The sequence below is a fragment of the Rhododendron vialii genome, chromosome 4a (genome assembly GCF_030253575.1).
Source record: "Rhododendron vialii isolate Sample 1 chromosome 4a, ASM3025357v1".
Classification (NCBI taxonomy): domain Eukaryota; kingdom Viridiplantae; phylum Streptophyta; class Magnoliopsida; order Ericales; family Ericaceae; genus Rhododendron; species Rhododendron vialii.
This window is the reverse complement of record NC_080560.1, coordinates 43,433,810-43,461,124: the sequence shown is the minus strand read 5'-3', so window position 1 is coordinate 43,461,124 and position 27,315 is coordinate 43,433,810. Positions and strand designations below refer to the sequence as shown.

At 38.6% G+C, this 27,315-nt stretch overlaps 5 protein-coding genes across 10 annotated transcripts; 4 read left to right on the top strand and 1 right to left on the bottom strand.

The window, feature by feature from the left end:
- Positions 1 to 74: 74 nt before the first annotated feature.
- On the top strand, positions 75 to 14,188 carry LOC131324324 (uncharacterized). Of its 4 annotated transcripts, none has more exons than XM_058356257.1 (11): positions 75 to 151; positions 292 to 354; positions 8,775 to 9,703; positions 10,093 to 10,222; positions 10,316 to 10,761; positions 10,983 to 11,063; positions 11,154 to 11,252; positions 12,236 to 12,394; positions 12,527 to 12,613; positions 12,737 to 12,808; positions 13,399 to 14,188. In XM_058356257.1, exons 3-11 carry the CDS (start codon positions 8,873 to 8,875, stop codon positions 13,729 to 13,731), a joined length of 2,238 nt encoding a protein of 745 aa, XP_058212240.1. In that variant the 5' UTR covers positions 75 to 151; positions 292 to 354; positions 8,775 to 8,872; the 3' UTR covers positions 13,732 to 14,188. The 4 variants fall into 4 exon arrangements, with proteins under 4 accessions (XP_058212240.1, XP_058212236.1, XP_058212237.1 ...); XM_058356254.1 differs by lacking the exons at positions 75 to 151; positions 292 to 354 and adding exons at positions 5,226 to 5,367; positions 5,642 to 5,827; XM_058356253.1 differs by lacking the exons at positions 75 to 151; positions 292 to 354 and adding an exon at positions 5,189 to 5,367.
- LOC131324325 (F-box protein At5g49610) lies at positions 348 to 1,694 on the top strand. The gene has a single exon (XM_058356258.1). The coding sequence runs from the start codon at positions 398 to 400 to the stop codon at positions 1,487 to 1,489; it is 1,092 nt and encodes a 363-aa protein (XP_058212241.1). The 5' UTR covers positions 348 to 397; the 3' UTR covers positions 1,490 to 1,694.
- Positions 14,189 to 14,994: 806 nt separating the features above from the next.
- LOC131324323 (protein REGULATOR OF FATTY ACID COMPOSITION 3, chloroplastic) lies at positions 14,995 to 18,386 on the top strand. The gene is made up of 5 exons (XM_058356252.1): positions 14,995 to 15,377; positions 16,585 to 16,639; positions 16,738 to 16,794; positions 17,198 to 17,275; positions 17,583 to 18,386. Exons 1-5 carry the CDS (start codon positions 15,087 to 15,089, stop codon positions 18,233 to 18,235), a joined length of 1,134 nt encoding a protein of 377 aa, XP_058212235.1. The 5' UTR covers positions 14,995 to 15,086; the 3' UTR covers positions 18,236 to 18,386.
- Positions 18,387 to 18,986: 600 nt separating this feature from the next.
- Positions 18,987 to 22,384, bottom strand: LOC131324322 (pentatricopeptide repeat-containing protein At3g48810). Its single transcript, XM_058356251.1, has one exon. It carries the CDS (start codon positions 21,980 to 21,982, stop codon positions 19,994 to 19,996), a length of 1,989 nt encoding a protein of 662 aa, XP_058212234.1. The 5' UTR covers positions 21,983 to 22,384; the 3' UTR covers positions 18,987 to 19,993.
- Positions 22,385 to 23,170: 786 nt separating this feature from the next.
- LOC131322145 (uncharacterized) lies at positions 23,171 to 27,247 on the top strand. 3 transcript variants are annotated; one of them, XM_058353348.1, is made up of 5 exons: positions 23,171 to 23,308; positions 24,261 to 24,384; positions 24,996 to 25,191; positions 26,223 to 26,242; positions 26,845 to 27,247. In XM_058353348.1, the coding sequence occupies exons 2-5, from the start codon at positions 24,290 to 24,292 to the stop codon at positions 26,873 to 26,875; spliced, it is 342 nt and encodes a 113-aa protein (XP_058209331.1). In that variant the 5' UTR covers positions 23,171 to 23,308; positions 24,261 to 24,289; the 3' UTR covers positions 26,876 to 27,247. The 3 variants fall into 3 exon arrangements, with proteins under 3 accessions (XP_058209331.1, XP_058209329.1, XP_058209330.1); XM_058353346.1 differs by having other exon boundaries at positions 26,223 to 27,247; XM_058353347.1 differs by lacking the exons at positions 23,171 to 23,308; positions 26,845 to 27,247 and adding an exon at positions 23,326 to 23,350 and having other exon boundaries at positions 26,223 to 26,376.
- Positions 27,248 to 27,315: the final 68 nt, after the last annotated feature.

Here is a 27,315-nt window from a genome sequence, read left to right as displayed (position 1 = left end):
CTCCGATCAGCTGGCATTTGCCCCGACTAAACAGCCCTTTGTCATGAAAGAGTTATTTCTTGTGAAATCCCTTGTTTGGATTGATCATTTTGGCGAAAGATGAAGAGAAAAATACCAAAAAAAAAGTTTGATTGGGGATTCCCTTCTCTTGGTGAGAAAGAGCTCCCCTTTCCCCTTTCTTATCTATACCTTTCTCACCATCCAAACGAGACCTCGTGTAAAGTCTCAAAAAAACCTGTTTCCTTTCCTTTCTGTTCTGATCTAACAGATACCATGTCTCTCTCTCTCCAGATTTTATCAACTGCAGAACATGAATTTCATGGTACAGCCATCTGGGATATGTAATCGAGCAAGGTATTTGATTTTCTTGATCTTTCTTCATTCTTGATATTATATCATGAATCCACCGACTATGGAACATGGGTTTTTCCCCGATGAAGTTGTTCTCCAAATTCTTTCTAGATTCTCCATTAAAGACCTCTTCAGATCCAAATCTGTGTGCAAATTATGGTACAGATTAACCTCAGACAAGTATTTTATTCAACTGTACAATCAAGTGTCTGTCAAGAACTCTATGGTACTGGTAGAAGTTTCTGAGTCCTCTGAATCAAAACCCAGTTTGATTTTTGTTGATAAATTGAGGGGTGTTTATGAGAAATTCTCATTGGATTTTATCAAGGATAGAGTGAAAGTCAGAGCTTCTTGTAATGGCTTGTTGTGTTGCTCCAGCATACCTGATAAGGGTGTGTATTATGTTTGTAACCCAATGACTAGGGAGTATAAGCTGCTACCCAAAACTAGGGAAAGACCCCTTACTCGATTCTACCCGGATGGTGAAGCCACTCTCGTTGGGTTGGCTTGTGATTTGTCAATGCAGAAGTTTAATGTTATTTTAGCGGGTTATCACCGAACATTCGGACATAGGCCGGAGAGGACTTTTATATGCTTGGTGTTTGATTCGGAGTCGAGCAAATGGAGGAAGTTTGTTTCATTGCAGGATGACTATTTCACTCATATGAATAGGAACCAAGTCGTGTATGTTAATGGATTGCTCCATTGGTTGACTGGAAGTTGTACCTGTGTACTAGTTCTTGATCTGAATTGTGATATGTGGAGGAAACTTTCATTGCCTCAGGAAGTGTGTTTTGGGACTGGAAGTAGGGTTCATTTGTTGGAGTCGGATGGGTATTTATCCGTAATTCAGATTTCAGAGGCTTGGATGACTATTTGGGTGTTGAAAGATTATGAGAAGGAAGAATGGCTTGTGGTGGATAGGGTGAGCCTTCGATGTATAAGAGGAATGGTGCCTGGCATTTTCCCAATAAGTCAGACGGGTCAATATGTGTTCCTAGCCACCCATAAGCAGGTATTGATGTATCATCGAGACAGCAGAGTGTGGAAAGATATGTATTCTGTGGAGAACAGTTCTACGCTTCCTTTGTGGTTTTCTGCACATGCCTTTAAGAGCACTTTGTTCTCTTGCTTCTAAGGTCTGGACTGCATTTGAAAACCTTTGTAAATGAATTTGTTAGTGCAGTCACATCTACTTAGTTGATCTTCATTGTCTGCAATACGGATTTTAGTATTGTGGGCATTCCGTAATTTGTGGCCTGTGATATAAGTCAGGAAGACTACTTTTCACTTCACATTTTTAGGTACAAATCTAATTTTTCAAGGACCATAATTTCTTTCAATTGCTAGTAGTGTGTGTGTACATTTGAAGCCTGATGGCTCGATATTTTATGCAGACCAGGGTAGCCCTTTAATATAAAGCTCTTGTGCTGTTCTATGACCCCTCATATTGCTTCTCAAGGGCTCCATGTTTGGACTTTCCAAGTCATAAGCAGCTGCAAATAGTTTAACAGCACATCATGTGATAACTGTTTTTTTAGGTTGAAAGCTCCCAACATGTTTGAGTGTTCAGGCTTTTCGGGGGGTTGGATATGACTGCTTTGCTTTAGGCAATTTGATTGGGAACCTTGTATTAGTATTTGATTATTCTCTATTCGCATTTGGTATTTCTGTATGCTTGGGGAGAGGTGGTGGCTGCTTAAAGATCTTTCGCTTTCGAGTAAGTTATGCCTTCCGCCATATGACACACTTTCGGGTGTTGCTAGTCATATGGAATTCCCTTTTCATGGTATTGGCTTACTTCCATGACAGCTGCGACTCTGGACTCTTCTTATGTCATTTTTTGGTCTCTCTTAATGTATCTTCTGTGATTCTCGACTCTAAATGTGGTTAAGTCGAATGTATCTCTCTCTTTCTTTTTCTGCACTCCATCGGTCCATCCTGGCATCATCCAAAGCGGTTATCAGTGCTGCAGCTTCTGCAGTAACCCGATGTTTGGGACTGAAACTATATGGCCTATAAGTTAGAAATGCTTATAGGTTGAAATGCTTTGTCTTTGCTAGAGCTTTAATGGTGTAAATCACGTCTAATCGGAATTAGCCTTCTTTCTAAGCTTCTGGTTGCAAATGAATTCTTTTTTCTTTTACTCTCATACAGACACTAGGCCACCTGATATGCGGGGGAGGCAAATATTATATGCAATTCAAGTGGATGCAAGAAATTAGTTGTTCTCTTTGCTATCCAGCCTCAATATAAGACAGCTGTCTTTTCTTTTCTTTTTTGATTAGATATAAGACAGTTCTCAATTGTTTCCATTTCCAGTCATATCCCCTACTATTTGCCTTCTGGAACTTATCAGTGAGTGAGTTCGTATTTTTTCCTCCCGTTGCGTAGTGTCTAAAACAGCGTAGACTTTATCAGCATAGTGTTTTAGCTTAGTAGCATTTCCAGGTTGAAGAAATGGTTCATTTTATTTGTCACAAGAAACTGCAAATGCATTTAACTGATACTGTTATTGCTGTCTAGATAGTCGGTAAGGCTTTATACAAGATGGCTTGATTTCTTGCAATAAACCGCCATTTAGGAAGTGGAAATTTGATTTGTTTCATGGAAACCTTTCGTCAGAGATGACACGAGGAAAGCTCAAGTCACCTTCAGGATAATGTACATAACTCCGGTTGAATGCCAGAATGCTAGTTCAGCTTGATTCTGTGTTACTGAATAAAGATTGAGAGAAATACTCACTGATATAGCTTGGTTAAGGCAAGTCATTGGTCAAGTTTCAATTTGTTATTTATGTGCTAGAGTTTTCCTTTTTTAAGCCTGCGTTTAGATCCGGAATTTGGGTAGTGATTTACCGGAGGTAAGGAAATTGACTGGGGACCTTAGGAATAATTTGGCTTTTCAATTGATTGTCTTGCTGTTTTTGCTTTGGGAATGGATGAACTAAGAATGTCCAGTTCTAATAATTTTACCCATCCTTCCTCCAAAAAAAAATTCCTTTCACCATCGCATATGAAGTAAGACAGGGCGTTATTAGCGAAACTCAAACTCACTTACCTTCATGTTTTGGTTGATTCCGGTGTGATTCCAGTGGTGATTTTCTATACGCCTGGCTAACTCCGGTGGGTTAATCGTATACGGTTTGGAACCTTCTTTTTTTTTTTAAACTGAATTGAGTTGTACCATTTGGAACTTTAACATTAGGCATAAAACCAGTGCAATAATATACCTTCTCTTGATTTTCAAACAAAGTTGGTAGGCATTTAATATAGCTTAGCTAAAACTAGGCACGGCATGTCAATTTGTGGCGGCTTTGCCCTTTTCTAAATGCCAACCACATAAATTGGAAATTTCTTAATTACTAACATGGGAAAACTTATGGTGCCTAATCGCCCATACTAGATTGAATATTGATGGCAAAATTTAGGGTGCCAAATCGCATGTGGTAGATTGAAAGATTGATGGCACTTTTACTATTGGCTGAATTTGATCGAATTGAACGAGGCAAAAGTTTATCGGTGGCCACATTTGGGTTAAAAGTGTGTGTGTTTAAGAGAGTCCTTGTACCCCTCTCTAGTCAGCAATTGCCTAGTGAAGGTGGTAAGTAGAATTATTTTTTCACCCTTCCGTGTTAAAATAATAATAAAAAAAGAATGACGAGACAAAAGTTTTATCGGTGCTCACATTTTTGTGACCTTGTGATATGTCACAATTGCATCGGTTTCGATTTCTGACCGAAAAATTTCACATCAACACGCGCTTTTAAATACAATTAAAACTAACCAACAAATATATGTCCAATTTGTGGTTGACTCTGTTTCTATAGAGTGTTCTCGTATAAAATTATGATTTTCCTTTTTAATAATACTACATGTGTATATATAATTATAATTCGAATGAAGTTGAAACTAGAACCGCTGCTACTGTTAACTCTGGATCAAATCATTAGTTTAGTTTTTTAATTCCAAATCGGAATGAAATCATGGTACCACTGGAAAATAATCAGACATTTAGGTGCTACCCAATGGAGTACAGTAGTACTTGTCAGAAGATCGGCACCTCTGGATTCAGTCCAAAATTTACAAAACTTACTTTTGACCAATTCAGCGGATACTACCTCTATCATTCGCACATTTTAACCGTGAATTTTCATCCTTCCATTCTACGGCTGTTTGGCTCGGATTCTACCGGCTGATTTGGGTTTCCCCCAAATCAGTCCGGTTTGGTACCAGTTTGGGTTCCCTAAATTTGGTGAGGAAGAGGTGGTGAGCGAATAATCGGCGCTTTTTGAAGATCGTCCGTGTTAGGGGTTGTTGGTGTGTTGTGGTTTGTCCGGGTGCTGTTGTCGGTGAGGGATCTGCTATGACCTTTGTTCCGGTGAACAGCTCTCGCCGTCCAGATTTCATATGCGCTTATCGGGTTTGAGTTAGGGTCCGGTCCGTTTGGATTCTCTACGATCTAGGCCTTGATTGGTTCTCATCTAGCGAGTTCGCCGGTCTTGCTCTGCAGGGGGTAACTGTGTCAAAGTCTAGATAGTTTTGACTCATTTTTATATTTTTTGATGAAATCTGTATTGCCTTCGAGCATTGTTATGAAATGAATTGACTGTGTTTCAAAAAAAAAACACCGTATAACTAACACTCTTATAAGGTAAAAAAATTACCGATATCCAATCAAGCTATTGCGAAATACTATTATTAGAAAGTACTATTATTTTCTTTTATGAAAAATGTGTAGTCTTCATAACATCAAAGATTCCGATAATCATTGCGGAGCCGGGACACACTCACTAAAATGGACCATAAATCGTAACGGAGGATTTACTAGATGAGAAGCTACCCATCCACGAAACAAGGACAGATAAAGAAACAGACCGAGCCCATCTGTCCCCCCCTCTCTCTCTCTCTCTCTCTCTCTCTCATCCCCTGTCTTTCTACCCGTGGGTCGCGTCCATTGGGATTACGGACTCTCTCTCTCTCTCCGATCCTTCCTCGCCATCACCGCCTCTTGCTGGTAAGCACTCGGTTTCTCCCCAATACGTACCTCTTATGTACATCAGCTTGTAGATATGCTCATACGCAGAACACACACACACACACATGTAACCGATATTGTTTTTAGGGTTTGGAACACGAGGAATGTCCGACATAGTCTCGGGAACCTGGAAATTAGTATTTAGGGTTAAAACACAGTGATGATTCTTCACTTCATTTGATGTTTGCACGTGTATTTCACATACCTAATAAGTACGTATACTAAATACTACTACGTTTTTATTTGTCTGTAGCTCGAACTCCACCTTAGCCTCTGTTGAGTAATCTGCTAAATGCTGCTGTTGATTTCTATGTACACATACATGCGTAAATCATGTTGTGTATTCAACTCCTTTGGAGCCAGTCCATATGCGGCTTTTGCGCCGCTTCGATTGGGCCCCGGTATTGAACGGGAGGATTGGTTCCCAGGATCAGTCGAGGTGGGTGTAAGTTGGCCGGACACCTGAGTTATCAAGAAATTAAATGTGGTGTTAATGATAACTAAGTTGTTTACATTTAGGCTGTCTTTGGATGCCTGCAATTAAGTGTGACTGGAATCTGATTACTAGGGATCAAATACCCAGTGATTAAATTCAACGTTATTAAATTCAACGTTTTCTTTTTTTATGGATAGGCTTGCAGTCTAAGATTACCATGGGGGAGGGCGGGTATTGGGTTTCTACTTAGTTTGGAAATGGGATTCGGGGTTGAATGTGTCATCATGAATCGTTTTCCTTTTCCAGTCAATGCCAAACGTGGAATTCGGAATCATATTCACATTCCATCTCAAGATTCCTGCCATCCAAATTGGACCTTTTAAAGCTTTGTTACTTTCTGGTTGTGATTTTGTTTGCTTCTCTAGATTTTGTACTGTAATGCATTCTGCATGAGGGATCCTTGTCTTATGCTGTTTTGCAAGGATTATCTGCATTTACATTGTATTCCCGTTGCTGAATTGTCAGTTTTGTCACATTTACCCTTTCAGTTATATATGTCGGTGGATTCCATTTGGAGTTTATTGATATGGACATACTATCGGAAATTATGTAGTTTGTTTTGCTTATGCATGCATTCCATGGTGTGGACACCTCTTACTGTATACTCTTATGATTTAGATGAAGTCAATAAAGGGCTAAATGACTGACCTCATTAATGGATGCATTTAATGGAAGTAAATAAATGAAATGTGTATAGTCTGAGCGATGGAAAACTCATCAATGAAATGAGTGGTGTTGGATTAAGAATGTTAGGTTAGGAAAATAGAAAAATGACAGCGAAATGATATAGATATGAATGTTTCTGCGATTATTATGAGGGTTCAATTCTGACCCCAGTTAGGAAACAGGGTGAGAAAAGGTTGGTAACTTGAGTATCCCCAGTGAAGGACATTGACTGGTTTAAGCTACTTAAGCCTGTTGTGTAACGTGAAAGGGTAAAGGGAAATGGAAATTCACCGGATCAAGGCTGTCTGCTATTGATTAAAGGTCAATACCCAAAAGTGGACCTACAGGAAGTACATGAGTGCAACAATTTACTGACCACAATTAGTTTAGCTGTATTTCTGAACTTGGCTCAATAGTGCTGATTGCTGGAACATTTACCAATTTTCGGGGTTTATAATCAGCTGACCTTTTTGATTATTCCACGAGTAACCAATTTGCTTTCAGTGAAATTTGAAATTGAGAGATTGAGGGTTGAACCAAGAAGATCATTGACCCATTTAGGAGGCCACCTCGATTCAAATCTTCCCCTCATATCAAACAGGTGAACCTTTGGTTTGTGTTTCTCAGTGGTTGTTTACCGAATTTGAACCAATCACCCTACATTCAGTGCCGGCCCCGACATTTGGGTTGCCCAAGCCCGACCTCACGCTGGATTGGCCACTTAGTATTTATTCATAAAAAATAAAAACAAACAAGTAAAAAAAAGAAAAAGAAAAAGAAGGTTATATGTGCTTTTAACTTGAATTACATCAAAAAATTAAAATCAAAATGCAATCCGGTTATGGTGCTTTATAAAAGAAAGAAAGTATGCATAAAATTTCATTACCCAAATGAAATCTAAGCCTCAATATTAAAAAAATTAAAGCCTTAGACCATTTCAGGAGTTTAAAAAAAAAAGCTTAAAGTGGGTTGCTAGCTATGAGTATGGAACCCTTGACCTTATGGGTAAGGAGTGGAAGCCTTTCCACTAGGCCAGAAAGCCATATAGTCGTAATGTTGTTAAATATTTATATTTATTATAAAACTCTAGTTCGAATTTTTTTTTACGGATGCCCCAGTCCGGGAGGTTGCCCAAGCCCGCAAGTTTGTGGAGTTTACCCCCGGGCTGGCCCTGCCTACAGTTATGCTTTCTTGGCCAAATCGCCCTCTTCTTTGTTTTAATCATCTTTCTGATGGCGTAACTGCAAGGATACAAGTTAATTAAGGGGTGTGAGCAGGTTTACCCGGATCGTGGATTGTTGTGGTATGAGGAACATGAATGGGATCGTGGTAAGTCATACACTTCGGAACATGGTACTGCGGGGGTAGGCTTCTTCGTATTTTTTTCCGAACAAAATTAGTTTGTTCCCGATGCGGATCATTTTTCAGGGTGTTTTACTACTAGTAGCATCTATAAATGTCACTGCACTTATCATATCATTAATGGGTTTAATTTTTTTAGGTTTTTTTTTGGTTATATGAGAGTGAAATATCATCCGTGAGCCATTTTTATCGTCGGATCTCAAGAATTCCGGTTCCAGTTTGCGATCGATCTCCCATTGGGACCGTTTGATCTGGATCGCAGTTCGTAACCCTTAAAGCGAATTGCTGTAACCCTGGGTGGGAGCTTGAAAATGAATTATGGTTAAGTAATAGAGCGTTGAATTGGGAGTTTTTTCAATGAATATAAGGAAAGCAAATTATTCTCGAGATAAGCCTGTAATTTACCTTTTCCCCTCTCCTTGCCTTCTATAATTTGCTCAACTTCGGAAAATTGTTACCTGTTTGAAATGTAATTGCCTCTCGTGAAGTGTGGTCTCATGTGTATTACCCTAAGTCTAGTTAACTGTTGAAATTTATTGCAATTTTTATATTAACCACAATCACTTGTTTTAGCAAGTCTACTTTCACATAATGGTTCATACAATTTACTAATTCATTGTGGTTCAACCCGGACCGACTGAATGATGATGTGACGCTTTTAGTGTTAAGGTCGTAGTCTCCATGTTGGGTAGCTCATGGATCCCCATACCCCATGCTACCAATGTTAAATATCCTAACTCTTATTGTGATATAGTGTTGAGGTTCCGGCCTCTGGGCCTTTCATCATAAGCAGCTGTTTATTTTTACTCCATTAATCATGCCTACAAGTATATTGACAATTTTTCAAATTTTATACTGGCAGGCGCCTTTAAATCTAATGAGCAAGGTGTGGATCTGTTGATGGAAACAGAAGTGGGTTATTTACATACCCTTTGATAATATCTTAAAACATTAGATTCGATGGCTCGTAAGGGTAACCAACAAAAGAATGGGTGGGACAATTTGTCAAACCACAAGAAAGGAGTTTCAGATTCAGGGTGTCCATTGCCAAATACGAAAGGAAGAGGAAAAGTGAACCTGGCAAAGGTTGCTGGTGAGGAGAAACTCCCTAATGGTAACCAACCGAGTGCACCCGTTTCAGAAGGTGGGAATAAAACTGATCATGCAGGAGGTGAGAATAGAAGCAAACAGAAATCCAAGAAATTTCAGAAGAAAGAGAAGCAAGGTATGAGTGCTATCCATTCTGAAGAGCAAGCAGTGCCTTGTGATTGTAACTCAGGAGATTGCTTAGAGAATATTTCTACCGTGGAAGCTTCCGGTTTGACAGAAGAAAATGGGAGGCCACCAAATAGCACTCGTGGCCTAGAGGATTCAAACTATAGATCTGGCCACTCGCCTAGTGGTTCTCACACAGATGATACAATGGGTAATTTAGAGTTCTCAGACTCTCTCATCCTCAGGCACTTGAGGGTTTCAGCTTTATCCATTTTGAAGGCAGCTACAGAATGTCTGCAGAGGCAGAAACCATTGTTTATTAGTCTGACAACTAACATGTCAGATGCTGCTTGTTATGTTCAAAAGAAGATTGAGCATGCATACCCAATTGTCTTGAGGTGGCTCATGCATGTCGGGAACATAGTGCTTCTTTTGTCAATGGTTTGGTTGGACTGCACTCTAAGAGGCATTGAGTCCTTTCTGCGCATGGGTACAACATCCTTCTTCTCGGTTATTTGGTGCAGCATTCTCTCTGTAATTGCGATGATTGGAGTGTTAAAATTTGTCCTGGTCCTGGTAAGTCCTAGGACTAACCTTTTGTTTTTGTAACTCAAGTGTCCGGGCCAGCTTTCGCGTACCTCGACTAATCCTGGGGGGCCAATCCCACCGCCCACTTGCGGGGGTCCCAATTAAAGCCAGAGCAAAGCTTTGTATGAATTGGCCCCAAAGGAGTTGATAGCACCTAAGAGGTTTCGAATCTGAGACCTTAGGAGGGACCAAACCCCTAAGTCTCAAGCCTTGACCACTAGGACAATCCCTTGGGGTTGGCCTAGGACTAACCTTGACATAAAGATTTTATTTCCCTTGTATAAGGGAAGATTGATTTAAATCTACTCATATATGGTCTTTTTGTTCGGTTGGTTTTGTTTTTGTTCATCTCTTTCCTTGTTTTCATAATTGTTCAGGTCATAACAGCTTTGACTGGACATTTTGTTGGATTCACCATTGGATTTATGTTTATTGCTGTTTCTGGAATCCTTTTATTGTGGTTTTGTGGAAGTTTTTGGACAACAGGACTTGTCATCTGCTCCGGAGGTGATCCTGTAGCCTTTTTCTTCTCTTGACAATAATGTCCTCTGTATGGATGTTTAATTCGGAACTGAGATGGTTTGGTTCTTTAAAATGCAGGGTTGGCATTCATGTTGAGCCATGAACGGATTGCACTGTTAATAACAACTTTGTATTCTGTATACAGTGCGTGGACATATGTTGGGTGGTTCGGTTTACTTTTGGCATTGAACTTATCCTTCATATCAAGTGATGCTCTAATGTTCTTCTTGAAGAACAACATCAATCATAGGATGCCCGACCAGGTCCCTGAACAAACAGCTGGAATGGAAGGTCAACAGAGCTTCTTCTATGGTGGACAGGGGCCCTCATCCCCTGAAACTGGTTCTAGTCCATCATCTGATCGTGGCCCTGGGATACCTTCCACAAGTGGGACTGATTTTGAGATGTCATCTGAAGATGAAGTTGTTAGGTTGTTGAACTGTACAGATCATTATTCAGCTTTGGGCCTGTCCCGTTTCGAAAATGTAGATGTTACGATACTCAAGCGGGAATATAGGAAAAAGGTTAGGTTACTTTGTGGCTTGCATAGATGGATTTATTATGAACTGTACTTCCACCTCTGAGTAGTTTGCTTGTGTTTTTCTCTAGGAATGTTATTTATAGGCTTTCTGGCATGTTGCATGCTCCATAGATGAACTTAGATTGGACGTGTATGAAATTAAAGTTTTTTGTTTGTAATAGTGTTAGTAGCTCATAAGTCAAGATTTTATGGTTTGGTTCTCAGGCAATGCTGGTCCACCCTGATAAGAATATGGGCAATGAAAAGGCTGCGGAAGCTTTTAAGAAACTTCAGAATGCGTATGAGGTACATGTTTTTGGTTTCCATCTTTTCCTTCTTGAAAATAATTTGCCCTGTTCGTTTTGGCTGACTATATGGTGGGATTCTTTTTGTTAGGTTTTACTTGATTCTTTGAAGCGAAAATCATATGATGAAGAATTGAGGAGGGAGGAGCTACTGAACTATTTCCGCAGGTTTCAAAATGCTTCTCAAAAGGTTTGCAGATCTATCTTGGCTTCAATCTGATTTAGTACATTTAGTTTCTTGAACTTCCTCTTTTTTCTTCACCAAGTCCGCATGCATTTAAGTATACATGATAAATTTCTTTACCGCCGCTGTGTACAATATATCAGGAATATATACCCATCTTCTTTTACTTAGGTAACTTAATGCAGTGAAACAACCTTAACCTCAGAGGCCTGGGTGGACCTTTGGCCTTGCTCTTCAGGTGTCTCAGTGATAGAAAAAAAAAAAAGGTAAAAAAGCTGCCCAACCTACTAGATCCTTCACATAAAACTAAGGGTAAAAATGAATTCCAAAGCACAACACTTCCGAGAGAAAACACACTGCTGCGGTCCTGCAATCCCCTGCAATCTCAGCCGTCCACAATTTGATATTTTCAGTTTTGCTTTGGTCTGTCAGTGTTCTATAATTGTTAGAGCATGAAATTGTTTTCGGTCCTTGGTATGTTTCTTCTTGTTCTCTATGGACTTACCATTTTCTTAATTAGCCTTCTATCAATTATCTTGTCGCTGTAACATATGGACTTTTCGGAAGCTATCGCAACACTTGACACGTGGAGGCTCTAAAGAATCCAGTTGAGATATTGTCTCTAACTTGGAAACTTCTTGACTTGAGGAGAGGATTTTTATTTCCATCCTGTTGCTTGCTGCTAATGAGAAGAATGGGCATATGTAGTGTAATTTTCCCATAGGATTTCAATGTCTTGCTTGTAGATATAATAGAAACCTCAGTGCCTCACATTAGATCATCTTCTGAACTGATGGAAACAACAAGATGTGAGGTTTCTTTTGCATTTGACATGATGTATCTCCTGAAAACCTTGCAATAGACGTCTCTTCATCACTATTTTTCTTTAATATGGATTACTTTTCTCAAAAAATAAAACAACTATTTACTCTTTAGCATGTATGCCCATCTCTTCAACTTGCTTAAGCTTTTAGTATTTGGTTGTCCAGAATGGAAGGCATAAGTTCTTTGCCTCTGGATTTGCACACACCGCTACCGATGGTGAGGACCCTTATGGAGAGTCAAGGCGGATCGCCTGTAGAAAGTGTGGAAATTTTCATGTCTGGATTCAGACGAAAAAATCAAAATCTACAGCAAGATGGTGCCAGGTTTTAACTTTAATTCTGACTATGTTTATCATTATGAAGCGTTAAAAAGATAAAAATCTCAGAAAGACTGCTCCAGCATTCTCTGATTCATGACTATAGACTGTATACCTAAATTTCAGTCCGCTTCTGTAGGATTGCAGAGATTTTCATCAAGCTAAAGATGGAGATGGATGGGTTGAACAATCTTCTCAACCGTTCTTTTTTGGAATTTTGCAGAAGGTAGAAAGCAATCCATAAAAGAGAGACAAGCCCTGTGTTAAGCATTTCATTTATAGAAGTTTGTCATTCTTTGTTCGTCCTGTTAATGTGCTAATACTCTTTGCTGAATTGAAAATTTTGCAGGTTGATGCACCTCGTGCATATGTTTGCGCTGATAGCAAGATCTATGATGCAACTGAATGGTATATTTGTCAGGTAATCAATTTTCCTCCTGATAAGCTGAGTGGAAGTCTTTCGGGTTTGTTCAAATTGAATCAATAGAGGAAATCAGAAACACCTACAGCATGACCGGTAGTGAACACTTACAGTATGGCTAACTGTCACGAGAAATGGTGTGTTACGAGGAAACGCTAGTATCCCAGCGATTTACGTATTGGAATGCAAGTTCCCAAGTATGTGCACATCTGGGTTGCAAATCGGTTAGCATAGCTATCCAAAGTGATGCCCTAAATTTTCCTGATTTATTTTCTTAAAATTTCCCTTAGAGTGAAAAAACAAACAAATTAATATATTTGGGGGTGGAGCTTTGGTGGGACAACATCAAAAGATGCTCATAATGGTCCTTCATATTTTATTTGAGTAATTTGTAGAATATTTCTCTGTTGAATGGATAAACAGTTCCACCAAGCTAGCTCAAAACTGTGGTAAGATGATATCTTGGAAATAAATTTACAAGAATACTGATGTTTTTAGTGACTTCACACCAAGTGAAGGAAGTTGTGTCTATGTTGCACATACATTTCCATACTACTATATCATGTTGAAATTCTGAACACCTGTTACAGGGGATGAGATCTCCAGTCAATACTCACAAACCAAGCTTCCATGTGAACACAAGTTTGACGGCCAAACATAACAATGGGAAGGGAACTAGCCCAGGACAAAGAGGAGCTTCAATGCCATCATCATCATCATCTAATCTTGAAGAGAACATGACCGAGGAGGAATTCTTTGAATGGTTACAGAATGCAGTGCAAGCAGGTGTGTTTGACAATTTTGCTGGCAGCACTCCAAGTGAGAGTCCATCTGCTACTGCCGAGGCTGGGAAATTCTCCAAGAGTGGCGGCAGCAACAGTGGCAGCAGCAAGCGGAAGAAGAAAGGAAAGAAGCAATGGTGAGCTAAAGCTCCACTCTTTTAAGCCGCAAAAGTAGGATAAAACATTTATGAGCCTAGTAAATAGGGCTCATAGACTTGGATGAAGGCCTGTTGTGCTTTTCATAGTGGGGCGAGGGAAATGTAATTTGCCAATTATTCAACAGTATTGAGGTTTCCTTGAGCCTACATTACACAGGGTTTGTAATTGTATAGACTTTTTTCCTTTCCCTGAAAGTATACACAAGACGTTTGTATCGGTTTGAAGGAGAATGTACCGGTTTGAAGGAGAATGCCTACAAGTTATGGCTCGATTACTTCTCCAGTGGCCTTAACATGATCTCCTTTTCTCCTTTCGACGGAAAGTTTTGAAACTAATATGAGAGAGAAGAGCAGAATATTGTAGACGAATTGCTTTCATTTGGATGTTAGAGTGGGATTATAGTATCTTATCTAATGGTGCAGCTTTTCCAATATGCATATACTCTGATGTGTAAAACTTGCTTTATTGGGCTCTGCTAGAGCATTTCCAGGTGATGCTTTATTAACTTTGTGTTCTTGTATGGATCCGGCTCTTCTCCCGGCAACAAAATACTTGAACTCAACTTGTCATAACTGGCATACTTCGAAGATCTCAAACAGCACGTCGAGGATTTCATATTAAGCAGATAAGGACTGTTATTATTTTGAAATAAGTTTATCTTAAAAAAAAAAGGCTTGCTAATTGATTTCTCTTAGTGTGATATAAATTTCGGAGGCATTTTACAAAATGTGCAATCGAATAGGAAAATGTTAGAATCTTGTGAATCTGAGCCGTCCATTTATGTTTCAAGGACACTTTCATGGATAATACTCCTGTAGTGTATCAAGCCTACGTATAACCAAAGTGGGACTGGAATATATACCGACAAGTTCAAAGCTAAACCATTTCTTTTCTTCTTTTTCTGTGTATTTTCATTTGACATTTATCTTGCAAATGTATAATATTAGTCACATGATTCATAACATTTTCACAATTGCGAAACGTTTTAGAATCCCTTATTCTAATGTGACGGACACAATTTTTTGTGTATAAATTCAAACACAGATATATTCAGAATTGTCTTATACACGTAAGTTTATCTTATACACGTAAGTTTCACATAATAAATATGGAGCCAATGCCGACACACATTAGACGCTCTCAGACATCTCTGTATCTGGATTTGTGCAGATCTGTTGCAGTTTTTTACATTTTACTTGACACTCAATTATTTTTCTAATTCTCTTTCAACTTTCGAGTCAATTATTTGTGCACCAAAATAAAATAAAAATCTCTCTCTCTTTCCCTATTATCGTCTGGTTACCCTTTTCGAGCAGCTCTCTCGACACCGTCGAGAAATGGAAATACTGGGCTGTTCGTCCCCTGTGACCACTGCTTCTCTCTTTTCAAACTTGGCCAGTTATGGTGGGTTTTCCGGAAAACGAAACAGTTTCTTGGTTTTGGGGAGTAATGGGTACTCCTCCTTGTCCCTTTTTTCTTCTCAGAAAACCTCTTTGAGACTTAGAAAATCGGTGATTTTGGCCGCCAAGAAGGATAACAAGAGGAGTGATAAGAAGCCCAACACTCATAGCTTCATAGTCAAACCTGATGAAGCTGGCTTCTTCCCTGAATCTGTTTTGCTCAAAGAGGTTACTTCTAATTCAAAATCCCACTTAATAGTTCTAACATGCTTGTGGGTTTATGGTGCTTATGTATGTTTCTGGGTATTTGGGGTTTCTTGTGTACTGGTATTCGGTTTGATGTTTAGAATGCGCTAGGCAAATGGGTCATGTTAGGAAAAAATAGCTAGCCATACCCTCTTCTTTGACAACTCCTATGAGCTAATCAATTGGTTAGTTATCTTAGAATCACAGCAATTTTGGATGGCTGAAGGTAGCAGGAAAATGTTACGAACACGCAAATTGGATTGGGGGATTCACACAGTGTCACACACTACACAATCACGTAGATTTGGGGGACCAGTGTGTGTGTGTGTCCACAATCCTTGTGAATGTGAGTGAGTGTGTATTTTATGTGTGCAAGTAGCGTGATCGAATGCGGTAGACACAGGGCTAGGGCAAGTTTGAATGGCATGCCACACATTAGCCGTGTCACTCTTCATGTTAAGTTATTTAGTTACTTATTTTCCGATAGGATCACAGGACTGATTCTGTTAAGTTGGTTTCAGATTATAGCTGAAATAGATGTAGGTCTGGACTATGGAGTACATAGGGGGAAAAGAGGGAAGAACATCTCTTTGGTCTATTTGGTGGTTGTGTGAGTTTAGATGAACACAAAAAACAGTTCCGATATCCTAGACTATGTTTAGGTGCATAATTGTGCACACACATAATGTATTGGGGAATTGTGCTAAATTCAGTGTTATCAATGTTGATTTTGTAAATTTAAGATGGATAATATACAGGTATGCAAATTTTTTAATATCTGGGTTACGATTCTGATGTCCCACCTGTCCAAGTACATGCTTGGCCAGTGAAGGATACTCTTAACTGTGGGGATTCTGATATTAAATTGACCTACAATTGTCAATATGATGTTATGGTTTACCAAAAATTGTGCTTGGCCATCTGCTCCTTGGTTACTCTTCCCGTCGAAGCCGGTTTTCAATGGTGAGTTCTAGTCTAAGGGTTGTATGAGTACTGAAATTGCATCCATATTCTATTGTCTATCGGATTTGAATTGCATTTCCATTTGTGGTCATAATCTATGTAGAGTCTTGGTATAAACTGAATTTTAGGAGCCTTGAATGGCACCCACTCTTAAATGCTAAAAAGTTTGGTTTCTTATCTTGAGTTTTGGGTAAAAGGTGTTTGTCAATTTGATTTTGGATTTCAGAAGAAAGTTCAAGAAGATGGAAGGCTTCTCCCTGAGTTTGCCGACGACGAAGAACGTGAGTGATTGCAATCTTAATTCCTTGATTCACTTCTATAAAGAGGACACTTGATTATATGCACTTTTGCTGTGATTGATCTTGTTCTTGATTTGCAGGAGAACTGTTTGAACAACTAAATCTTGAACTGGAAAGCGCGTTGAAATTAGAACAAAGTAAGCATGATTCCTTGTCACTCATTCTTCATTGCTAACTGGATTAGAATCAGTGTTGGGGTAGTTGGGATGCCAATTGGAACTCAATGAGTAGATGTCTAATCTTACTTGTATGGTTTTGAGAAGGGAAATACAAAAGAGACACTGAAGCTTTTTGAACTGTTACAATTTTCTACCTATTTTGGCTCCTAGCCATTTTTATATTTGAAGAGCATTTTTACGTTTTGCGAAGAACAAAAAACTAATAGCCAACTTGGAATTCGCTGTTTAACATAGCATTTTGATATCTTTTTAATTTTGTAGCTGACAAAAAGGAATCAAAATTGGTACCTGGAGTCTTTCCCTTTTCCTCCCTTTTTCTGTTACCTTCATTTTGATCCCCATTTTTGCTTCGCATTGACAGTGCGCCATTATGAAGTGGTTTATGCGATTCATGAGGACCATGCGAAAGAGGTTGAGAGTGTGAATTTGAAAGTTCAAGGTAACCTTTTTTACCTCCTATATTTGCAATTTTAAATACGTTTCTAGGCGCATATGTTTACCAAATCTTTTTCCAAATGTATTAAATTCATGTGCTGTAAAATTATAGTCTCTCTTTTATTCTAATGGAAATGAATGGAGACCTGTTGAATGCAGACGACCAAGGAGACTGGTAGAATGTATGGAATATGTACATGCTTTTGCCTTTGCTGATTTTATAGTGATAGTATGCATCAATACAGCATCATATGTGTCTTTCTTCTTTTTGAGGCATTGGACTGTTAAACCCATCAAACATATTTTTGCAGAATTTATAAAAGAGAAGAAAGGCAGGATATGGAGATTTAACGATTGGGGTATGCGACGACTGGCATACAAGATAAAGAAAGCAAGAAACGCCCACTACATTTTGATGAATTTCGAATTGGAAGCCAAATCGATTAATGATTTCAAGAATATGCTAGACAAAGATGAGAGAGTTATTCGGCATCTGGTGATAAAGAAGGACGAGGCAGAAACAAAGGAATGTCCACCTCCACCTGAGTTCCACACACTACTCGCTGGTATGGATGATGACGACGACGACGACGATGATGATGATGATGCATATGATGATGAAGATGAAGATGATGACAATGATGAGGAAGATGATGATGTGGATGAGACATATGACGATGAAGATGATGACAATGATGAGGAAGATGATGACAATGATGAGGAAGATGATGACAATGAGACATATGACCATGAAGATGACGATATGGATGATACACATGAGGAATCGGCGGATGAGGAAGAGGAAGAAATAGATGGTGATGACAATGACATCGAAGGTGAAAAAGGTATTATGAATGTGGAGGACTATATTGAAGGGTACAGAGAGAGCAGAAAGAGTAATAAACCGAGTAAGTCTAGTAGAGTGGGGAGCAAGAAGTTGAGACCCAAGAAAGTAGGTAGATAGTTTCTTTATCTACTTCTAAATGCATTTTCTTTGAACTAGTGGTTTAGTAAATTTTGGGCAGATGAAGTTTTGTCTGATGTATATTGTTTGCGAATTTGAATAGAGTGTTTTTGTGATCCAGCAACAATGATTTTGTGATCGTTTGAAGGTCTGCCGTAGTATTGAAAAGACAGAGAGTGGTATGAGTACCAGGAAAACATAAAAGAAGAAATTGAAACTCGTTAAGTGAGTTAGAAAGCTTTTTTCCTTTGTTTGTTAACTTGGTACAGTAGACCAATTCCACTGTCCACGAGGGTGAAAGCGGCTGCCTGTGTTTTTTCCCCTTACTGATGGGCTGCTGCCTGTGTTGGAAATGGGAATTCTACAAAATGGACCAAAATAGTGTGTCCATGTGTATCCTTGGCTTGCTTTATGGCAGTCAACTGGTGTCCAAGAGGGTTGAATAATTACTCATACAAGACCATAATTGCCAATTTAGGTTCAACTCTCTCTCTCTCTCTCTCTCTCTCTCTCTCTCTCTCTCTCTCTCTCTGTGTGTGTGCTTCAGAAGCAGCACCCAAAGACTGAAGTTTTCATGCATTTGTTATTTGAATCAGTTCCAAGCCAATGTTTAATCTCCAGAACACAGCCAACCCATAAGCACAGCATAGACGCTAAATTAAATGTATGTACCTTACAGCCAAAACAACAAAAGAAAATTTTAGGTGGAGCCCTTACAGCCAAAACAACAAAAGAAAATTTCAGGTGGAGCTGCCAGAACAATATCATTTTCTGATTTTCTTTGTTTGAAGTTTCCTATTGAATATGTCACTCTCCCACCTGGATAATAAAAAGGGAAAAGAAAGAGAAAAGAAGATGTCTGAGCTAAATCCTTTTGATCACCAAGTTCGCCATTGGGCTCTGGAATACATGACAAGATTAAGTTCAGCTGCAACTACAGAGAAGTACTATTAGCTCCAGAAATCCTAAGTTGGACCAAAACAGAGTAAAGGCGAGAGCGAGCAGAAGCTGCATAAGATTAGAGCTGAATGAGCAGTCCTAGCATACTATCACACAGTCATCTTTCTTCTCATCATCTTTTCTGTCTCCATGATGGTCTTCTTCCTTGTATCTTTCTATCAAGATGGAATCCCAATCTGCTAAACAAAAAGAGATGCGGAATAATACACGTCGAAGAGGAAAGCTATAGTGGATCAATCCTCAGTTTCCCATCACAGTAGAACACATACATCCAAAACATGGCTGAGAACTTCAAGAGAAGTACCAATTCTCTATGCCCGTCACTAAGATACAAACTACACAACTTCTCCAGTGCAGTAAGCCATGAAAATGCTTGAGCTCCTTGCTGTTGAGAAAAGAAAGGATTGGGGTTTCTCATCTTTTGGTGAGAAACAAAAATGGACCAATAAACATAAAAGTCTTTCATCATAGAACCAGGGCTATGCATAGCTAGGCCGCTTCTTCAAAATCCATCATTTCTCTTCCTTTCTCAACGTTTCTCATCTCTTTATTCATTCAAACAAGTGATAGGATTCTCCTTCCTTTTCTTCTCTCACAATCCAAAGGGGCCATTAGGATTACTGCATGGAAAGACCAATTTTCCCTTTGAGAATACATACCCCAGTGAAAGAGCCAGATGCTGGAAGTGTACAATATCCCAACAAGAAGAATTCCTCCAGAAATTACAAATCCAGACAATAAAGACGTCTGTTGCACTTCATCAGCTGTTCATTAACCATCTGTGGTCTTGCATGACATTTACCCATCCAATATATTGTCTAGAAAAATCAGCGCCTCTGAAAAACCTACTTTACTAAACAAAAACCGGACCAAGACATTCCATATTGCAACATTGGGGACAATTCCTTCCTTTAACATCCTGTGAAGATAAACATTAGCTTCTTCCAAACCAGCAAACTCACAAAGCCCACATATAAGACTTGTGTAAGAAACTATGTCTGGACACCAACCTGCTGCACTCATTGCATCCAGCAGTTTAATGGCAAACTCAACCTTTCCATTCTTACAGTATGCGTTTATTATTATGTTAAATGTGAAAGCATCAGGCTTTAATCCTCCGACCAACATCTTCCCAACAACCTTCAAAGCCTCCTCTAGCATACCAGCACAACAAAAACCATGTATCATAGTGTTGTAAGTCACTAAATTAAGCTCGAGCCCCCTTTCTTCAATCTCCTTAACCACTCCAAATGCTAATGTAAAGTTGTTCTCTTTGACAAGACCATCCAATATTTCATTATAAGTCGTGATATTTGGCAAGCACCCATTTTCTTCCATTCGGTCAAGCAACTTAATGGCCCAATCTACTCTTCCACTGCCACACAAACTTTTGACAAATGTATTAAAGGTAATTGTATTAGGGGGACAATTTTCCATCACCATATTCTGCATAAGACAATGGGCTTGGTCAAACATGAGATTCCTACAAAGGACATCAACCATGCACGTATATGCCACGACATTTGGATGGCAGCCATGGGTAATCATGTCATTCCACGTCTCAGTCGCACCGACCAAGTTCCCAGCTTTTGCGAAGCCATCAATAAGAGTGCTATATGTTGTTACATTTGGAGAAAAACCACTTCTCACCATTTGATTAAAAACAGATACAGCTTTCCCCACATTACCAACAGAGCATAAACCTCGTATCAGTGAGTTGTATGAAACAACATTGGGATAGATTCCCTCTTCCATCATTCGTTCCCACATGTCAAGGGCCTCATAAGATTTACCTTTCAGGAAAAAACCCTTTATCAAGGAAGTAAAAGTATGAATATTGGGACCACATCCTTTCTTGAACATTAGGGCCAAAATAGGAAGAGACGAGTGAATATTTCCCGCATCAGAAAGAGCATTGATGATAGTTGTGTAAGTGATTACATTAGGACCGATTCCCTTATTCATCATCTCATTCAACAACTCAAATGCCTCCTCAATATTGGATTCTCTACACACCCCATCGATCAAAGCATTATAAACAGGTACTATAGGGGGAAACCGATTGGTAATATCCCTTGCTTCTTTCACCTTACCAAGATTACACATACAAGATATAATCGTTGTGTAGCTCACTGCATCAGGAGAGCAACCTTTATTCGACATTTCTACGAGCAACTTATGAGCACCGTCCACCCGATTATTCTTACACAAAGCTTTCAAAAGAATATTATAAGTATACACATTGGGCTCCAACCCATCTTTCTTCATATTACTATATATAGGATTTATCATATGAAACCTATCCTCATTAAGCAATGCATCAAAAATGTGATTATATATTTTGACCGTCGGTGAACACCCAAAATCTTGCACCCGATAAAACGTTTTCAGCGCTTGCTCGGCGGCCCCAGATTGCCGATAAGAATTTATCACGCTAATAAATAAGTCTTCCGAGCAACTAATGCCGTCCAACTTCATCTGCTGCAACAGATACTGGACCCCATCCATCTCAGCCCTTCGCCCGAGCTTTTCAATCATGACTTGGTATGTTAAAGGAGTGTGTTTGAAAGATTTTGAATTTGCAATGGACTTGAAGTATTCCAATGCCAAAGTGATGTCACTTTCATGCCTTAACCTCCTCAAAACATCACATTCTTTAACCAAATGGGGGTTCAAATTCGCCTCGTTATTACAGGTAGGATTGAGAATTGGGGTTGTGTTGAGGACAAAAGGGATTGAAGGTTTGTGGACTTTAAGCAGCAAGGAACATCCCTCCTTCAAATACATTATCCCAACAGGGTGTAGTGAAAAATATTCCTAATTCAAGTTACAAACATGGGTAACCATTTGAATTCCACAACTTTTCAAAACCCACAAAGGGAAAGGATCATACAAATCAAACTAAAAGCTGAATCTTGAATTTTGCAGCAATTCGATAGGTTCGACCGAAATGCCCCCAAGAACAGCACACAAACCTTTCACAGATAGGGAAACTTACCTAAAAAACTGCTCAAAACAAACGAATTCTCACAAATTCAGTTTGTTCTATAATGAAAGGCTTCACAGCTTTTTGGAGTTTGCCTTGATTTTTCCTCGGAGTGAGAGTGGGAGGTTGGTGTTCTGCAGTTGTTCGCTGCGGTTGTTGCTTACACAGAGTTCTCTTTGTACAAGTAGAAAGACCGACCTGGATCAAGTAACGGCCCAAGCCCACTTAAATATATACACAATCGACTAATTTGTACATTTACCCCCTTAATTATTCAATTTATGTCTAATTCAGCTTTAATTTAACAATTAAACCTATTTAACTCTTAAACTATCCTTTATTTTTTCTCTGCGAAAGTTAATATTGATAGAATAGTTAAATTAGCACCCTTGAGGAGGAGTTGATTTTCGGACCTCCGTACTCCTAGCGCCTAAGTGCACCCTAATACCATTAGGCTAAAGGCATTTGTCAAATCGGACTACGTAGATACGGAGTACTCCCTCCGTCCCAAAATGGATGACAATTTTTAAAACTCATGTCATTTTTCATCGCTTATATCTTTCAATCTATAATATTTTTCATGAGTTTGAAAACTTTGTATAATAGAACTAATCAAAAACTATCAAACAAGATCCATATTGCATATATTTTGAGATCCATATTGCATATATTTTGAGATCCATATTGAAAGATGTAAGTAATTGAAATTGTCACAGATATCAAAAATTGACATCCATTTTGGAACGGAAGAAGTATTAATTTTTGATAGTTTGGGGATTTGACAAATGCCATACTTATCTACATGCAGTATCAGTGAACCATAATATCTCAATTTTTTCATGGTATATTGTCATCATACCCGTCACTAACGGAAAAGTTGTCATCTACTAAATTCATAAGAATCTCAAATCAGGCTGAGTGGATATGAATGTGGATGATTTGAGGATTTAATCGGTATAGTTGATAGATGGAGGACGAATTTGGAAAATATTGAGTAGTTAAGGGGATAAAAGTGCAAATTAGCCTACATAATCAGCCAGCGCTCCCTTGGGAGGGATTTTCCCAAACAAGATCTCTCCCTCCCTCTCTCTCTCTCCTCACTGAGAAGTTCTCCGCCAAGCACCAAGGTACAACCCGTCTATTTCGATTCTATCTGCTAGCTATCTAAGGTATATTTAAACGAAACATCAATTGGAGAAGTCTTTTATCTTCTCCCAACAGTTGTCGAATCTCGATCCACCGATCTGCTACGTTCACAAGTTCGTTAGTTTTCTATGTCTGAACTTGAATCTGTGCGTAGTAGGTGGTGAGTGTGTATCAATTGCCGACTTCAATTCGGGAAAAAAAATGAAGGTTTATTTCGAACGCAATTCACCAAATAGCAATGAGTTGTAGTAATATTATCTTAATAGGTATTGTTTACTTGTAGTGATATTTTGTTTGGCTTTTCCTGATTTTTTTTTGGAATTAAGCTCAACGAGAAGGACTAAAAATGTATACACGTATGGACCGAAGTTGAAAAGTTCAGATAATACGACATTAAAGACAGATACTTTAAACTGTTTTTTCGTCTTTAGTTAACTGTTTTATACTTTTAGTCGTAATTTTTACTTTCTAGATTCATATCCCACGGTAAATCCAACATAAATTTAGAAAAGAGAAACAAAATACTGAAAACTTGATTTAGGCCAAAGGACCCCCAACACTCGGTCTATTCCTTTTTCTGTTTTTTCGTGCTTATACCCCATATATTCCCATCAATAAGGTCAGGGACACTGAATCTTTGGCATTGATTTCTAAGTAATCTCATTCTCGCCATGTATATTTTAGTATTTGTGACAAAATTTAGTGTTCGGACCCCTTCAAAATCTTGGTAATTTTGTTTTTACCATAATCTCTCAGAACTCAAGAGAGTTTTGTACTCCCTCTTTATGCAATTCCTTTGTCTGCCACTGTCGTTAGTTTCAGTCACTTTATAGGCTGAGTTTAACCATTGGACCACTAGCCCTTGTTTGACGTTTTTATGAGAATTCAATAGGGGTAGTATTGGATAAGTCATCCTTGAATCTTGTTACCCAGGAATTGAAGAATTTCAGAAGGCAGAAGATATGGCTGATTCAGGTTCATCTGAGAAGTCCACGAATGATTTCCCTACCTTCAATGCTGAGAATATGCAGAACAATATGAAAGCTATCTATTACAGGTTTTTTTGTACACCTCCCTGCAATTTTTCGTTCGGCTTGTCAAAATGGACCCCATCAGCCTCTGTAGTTTCAATACATGTGTTATGAGTCTTACAACAGTAAATAGGACCTTCAGCAAAATTTTTATGGGATTAGATTTGTTGTATCTGCAACTCTTAGTCCTTAATATGATTTCTATGAACTGGTGATTGTTTTCATCCACAACCAACGGGAATAGCAATAAAGCAAACCAAACCAAACCAAACCGAGCCTTATGTCTCAATCACTTGGGGTCGGCTACATGAATCATTTTCCTCCATTGAGCTGCCACTTGTTCACACAAACCCATTATACTCATATATTTGCGTACAACAGTATCTAATGTCAATTTAGGTCTACCCCTCCCGTAGCATTGCAAATTTTCCGTGGACTTTGATAGAGGGAAAATGATTTTAGTAGCTAGCTTGAGACAACAATGTTGAATTTCGATTGGTAACCGCTGAACCGTATGTACTTGCTTTTTATGTATCTTCACTACTTTGATTTTTTTTTTATTTATCATAATTTTATTAATTGACAAGTGAACATTTGTAGATTGATGTTAAAACCTGAGGTCTTTTTTTTTGTGCAGCCGAACATTTATGTCCATCATTGGTGGGGTTATTGCTGGAATTTTGGGATTTACTGGCTTGACTGGATTTGTCTTCTATTTCCTTGTCATGGTAATTACTTCAATAGGACTCATGGCAAAGGCTGGGTTTACGATCCATTCCTACTTTGATTCGTGGAGCCAGATTATATTTGACGGCATTCTGGGTGGGCTTATGGTACACATCTCGATCATTTGTTAGTTACTTATTGATGGATTGTTTCATGTGATGTTCTCCTGATCATACTACTTGCTTGGCAGACTGATTTTCCTCATGCGTACTTGAGTTGTATTTGGTCACCTTGATATTATGGAATTAAATAATATCATTTGCTCTTACTCTTCCACTGTCCTCCATTTGCTGGTAGTTAATGCTTTCCAATGGACATGGCCAAACTCTCTCATCTCTCAAAACTCGTGCATTATTAACTTATTTTCTCTCTTTCACTTTACCTCTCTACCTACCATATATCAAGCATGAGTGTTCTATAGAGATGTTATTACTTGCTTGTCATAGATCTTAGCCAGTCCTATTTCTTCTTTTTGGGAAATTATCCTTCATGTTTTATAGCTGCAGTCTGTACCTCTGTTCTAAGTAATCCGCTTAACCTATGGCTTCAATTTTTGAGTTACGTCACTGCCAATCTATCCTTGTGGACAGGGGAGCAGAACTCTCCAAATTATGGTTTGTCATTTACTCGCGTTTTATGTCAACAAGTAAACTTACCTTATCAAATTAACTTTAAAAGGAAATCATTGAATGTCATACATGAATCATGATGAACCCTTGTCTTAAAGGTGTCCAACTGATAATGGTATGCTACTTTCTCAAGTGTTATATTGACAACAAAATTAGCTTGTCATATTTATGTAATACAACATCAATAAATATCAAGCATGATGAAACCTTGTCTTGAAGGTGTCTAACCAATTCATACTCAGCTCTAGTTGAAAATTAAGCATTGAGCTTCAAGGGTAGTTGAAGTGGTTGCGAATTTCACCTTTTACATTTGAGGTTCTTCCTACCATAGTCATTTATCTTTGGAAGATGCAGTCTAAAATTGTCTTGGTCCTCTTGGACCCAACCCCTTTAACTTTTTGGAGAGTTATTAGTTGTGATGATGCAAGTGTAATAATACATCATTTTTATTTCTCTCTGTATATTAACTGGCTGACGCTGTTCTTTTTCTTTTCTTTTCTTTTTTGCAGTCGTTCGTGCTGTTTTGGACGTATCCTCTTTTATTTTCGCAAGACTATTCATTTTATTTTTAACCCATAATAAGAATGTGTAGGTGCAAACCCCATTTATCTTGACAATGTGAAAAGCCATCAAAATAACATAGATCTTGTGTTTAAATCATAATTCGTAAAATTCTACATTTTCTGACATCTCTAAAACAACGTCAATTTACCATCGAAAGGTCGTAGAAATCAGGTCCTCTAGTCATTGGATTAGTTATATCTTTATGGTTTTGTGAATGAGGTTGGACTTTTCCTGTTTGTACTGGTTTTTGACTATCAAATGTTGTGCGTGTACACACATGCTCCAAGGGTCGGGCGTCAATATATGTTGCTTCTGGTTGAGCAATGTTTTACTGCTCTGGAACTTAATGAAACATGCTCATAGCATAGCATAGGAATTTCCCACTAACTGGTTGCATCAGAGCTGCTGATTTTTTTCCTGATACTGCATATCTTAGCAATATTTTAAAGTCTCGGAAAAAATCTGGCCTGCCAGTTTATGTGAAGTCTTGAAGCCTGAGAACATTTATTTTTCACTTTTAACGCTAAATGTTATGCTACACTGCCACTTTCCTTGACACGTCCAAAGATTTGCTTATGACATTGTGCATATATTTTGAGGAGAGAACTAGCCACATCTTGCCTGGAATAGAGGGGAGACAATGCTGTCTCTACTGGCTGCTGATTAATGTGTTCAACTTCAAAAATTTGCCACGCTTCTTGTAGGTTGAAGATGGGGCAACCTTTTCGGATTTGGTCAACTTGTGTTTGTATTGATTTTTAGTCATTTAAGCATTCATATTTTCTGTTTCTACAATGATTGTCTGGCTGGAGACAAATTGTAAGTTTGGATTTACGAACTTGGGGAGCTGAAAGCCAAGCATAATCGACGTTAGCTTTGTCAGTTTTTTAGTTTCAGAGGTGATGAAGGTATGGCATAAGCATAGTGGACAAATGTTCTTATTGTGGTAGTCTAATGTTTGTTCCAGTTCCTTCCCATGCTTCCTCAGCTCCAACCTTTTTTTCTCAAAAGAAAACTATACCATGGAATAGCTAAATT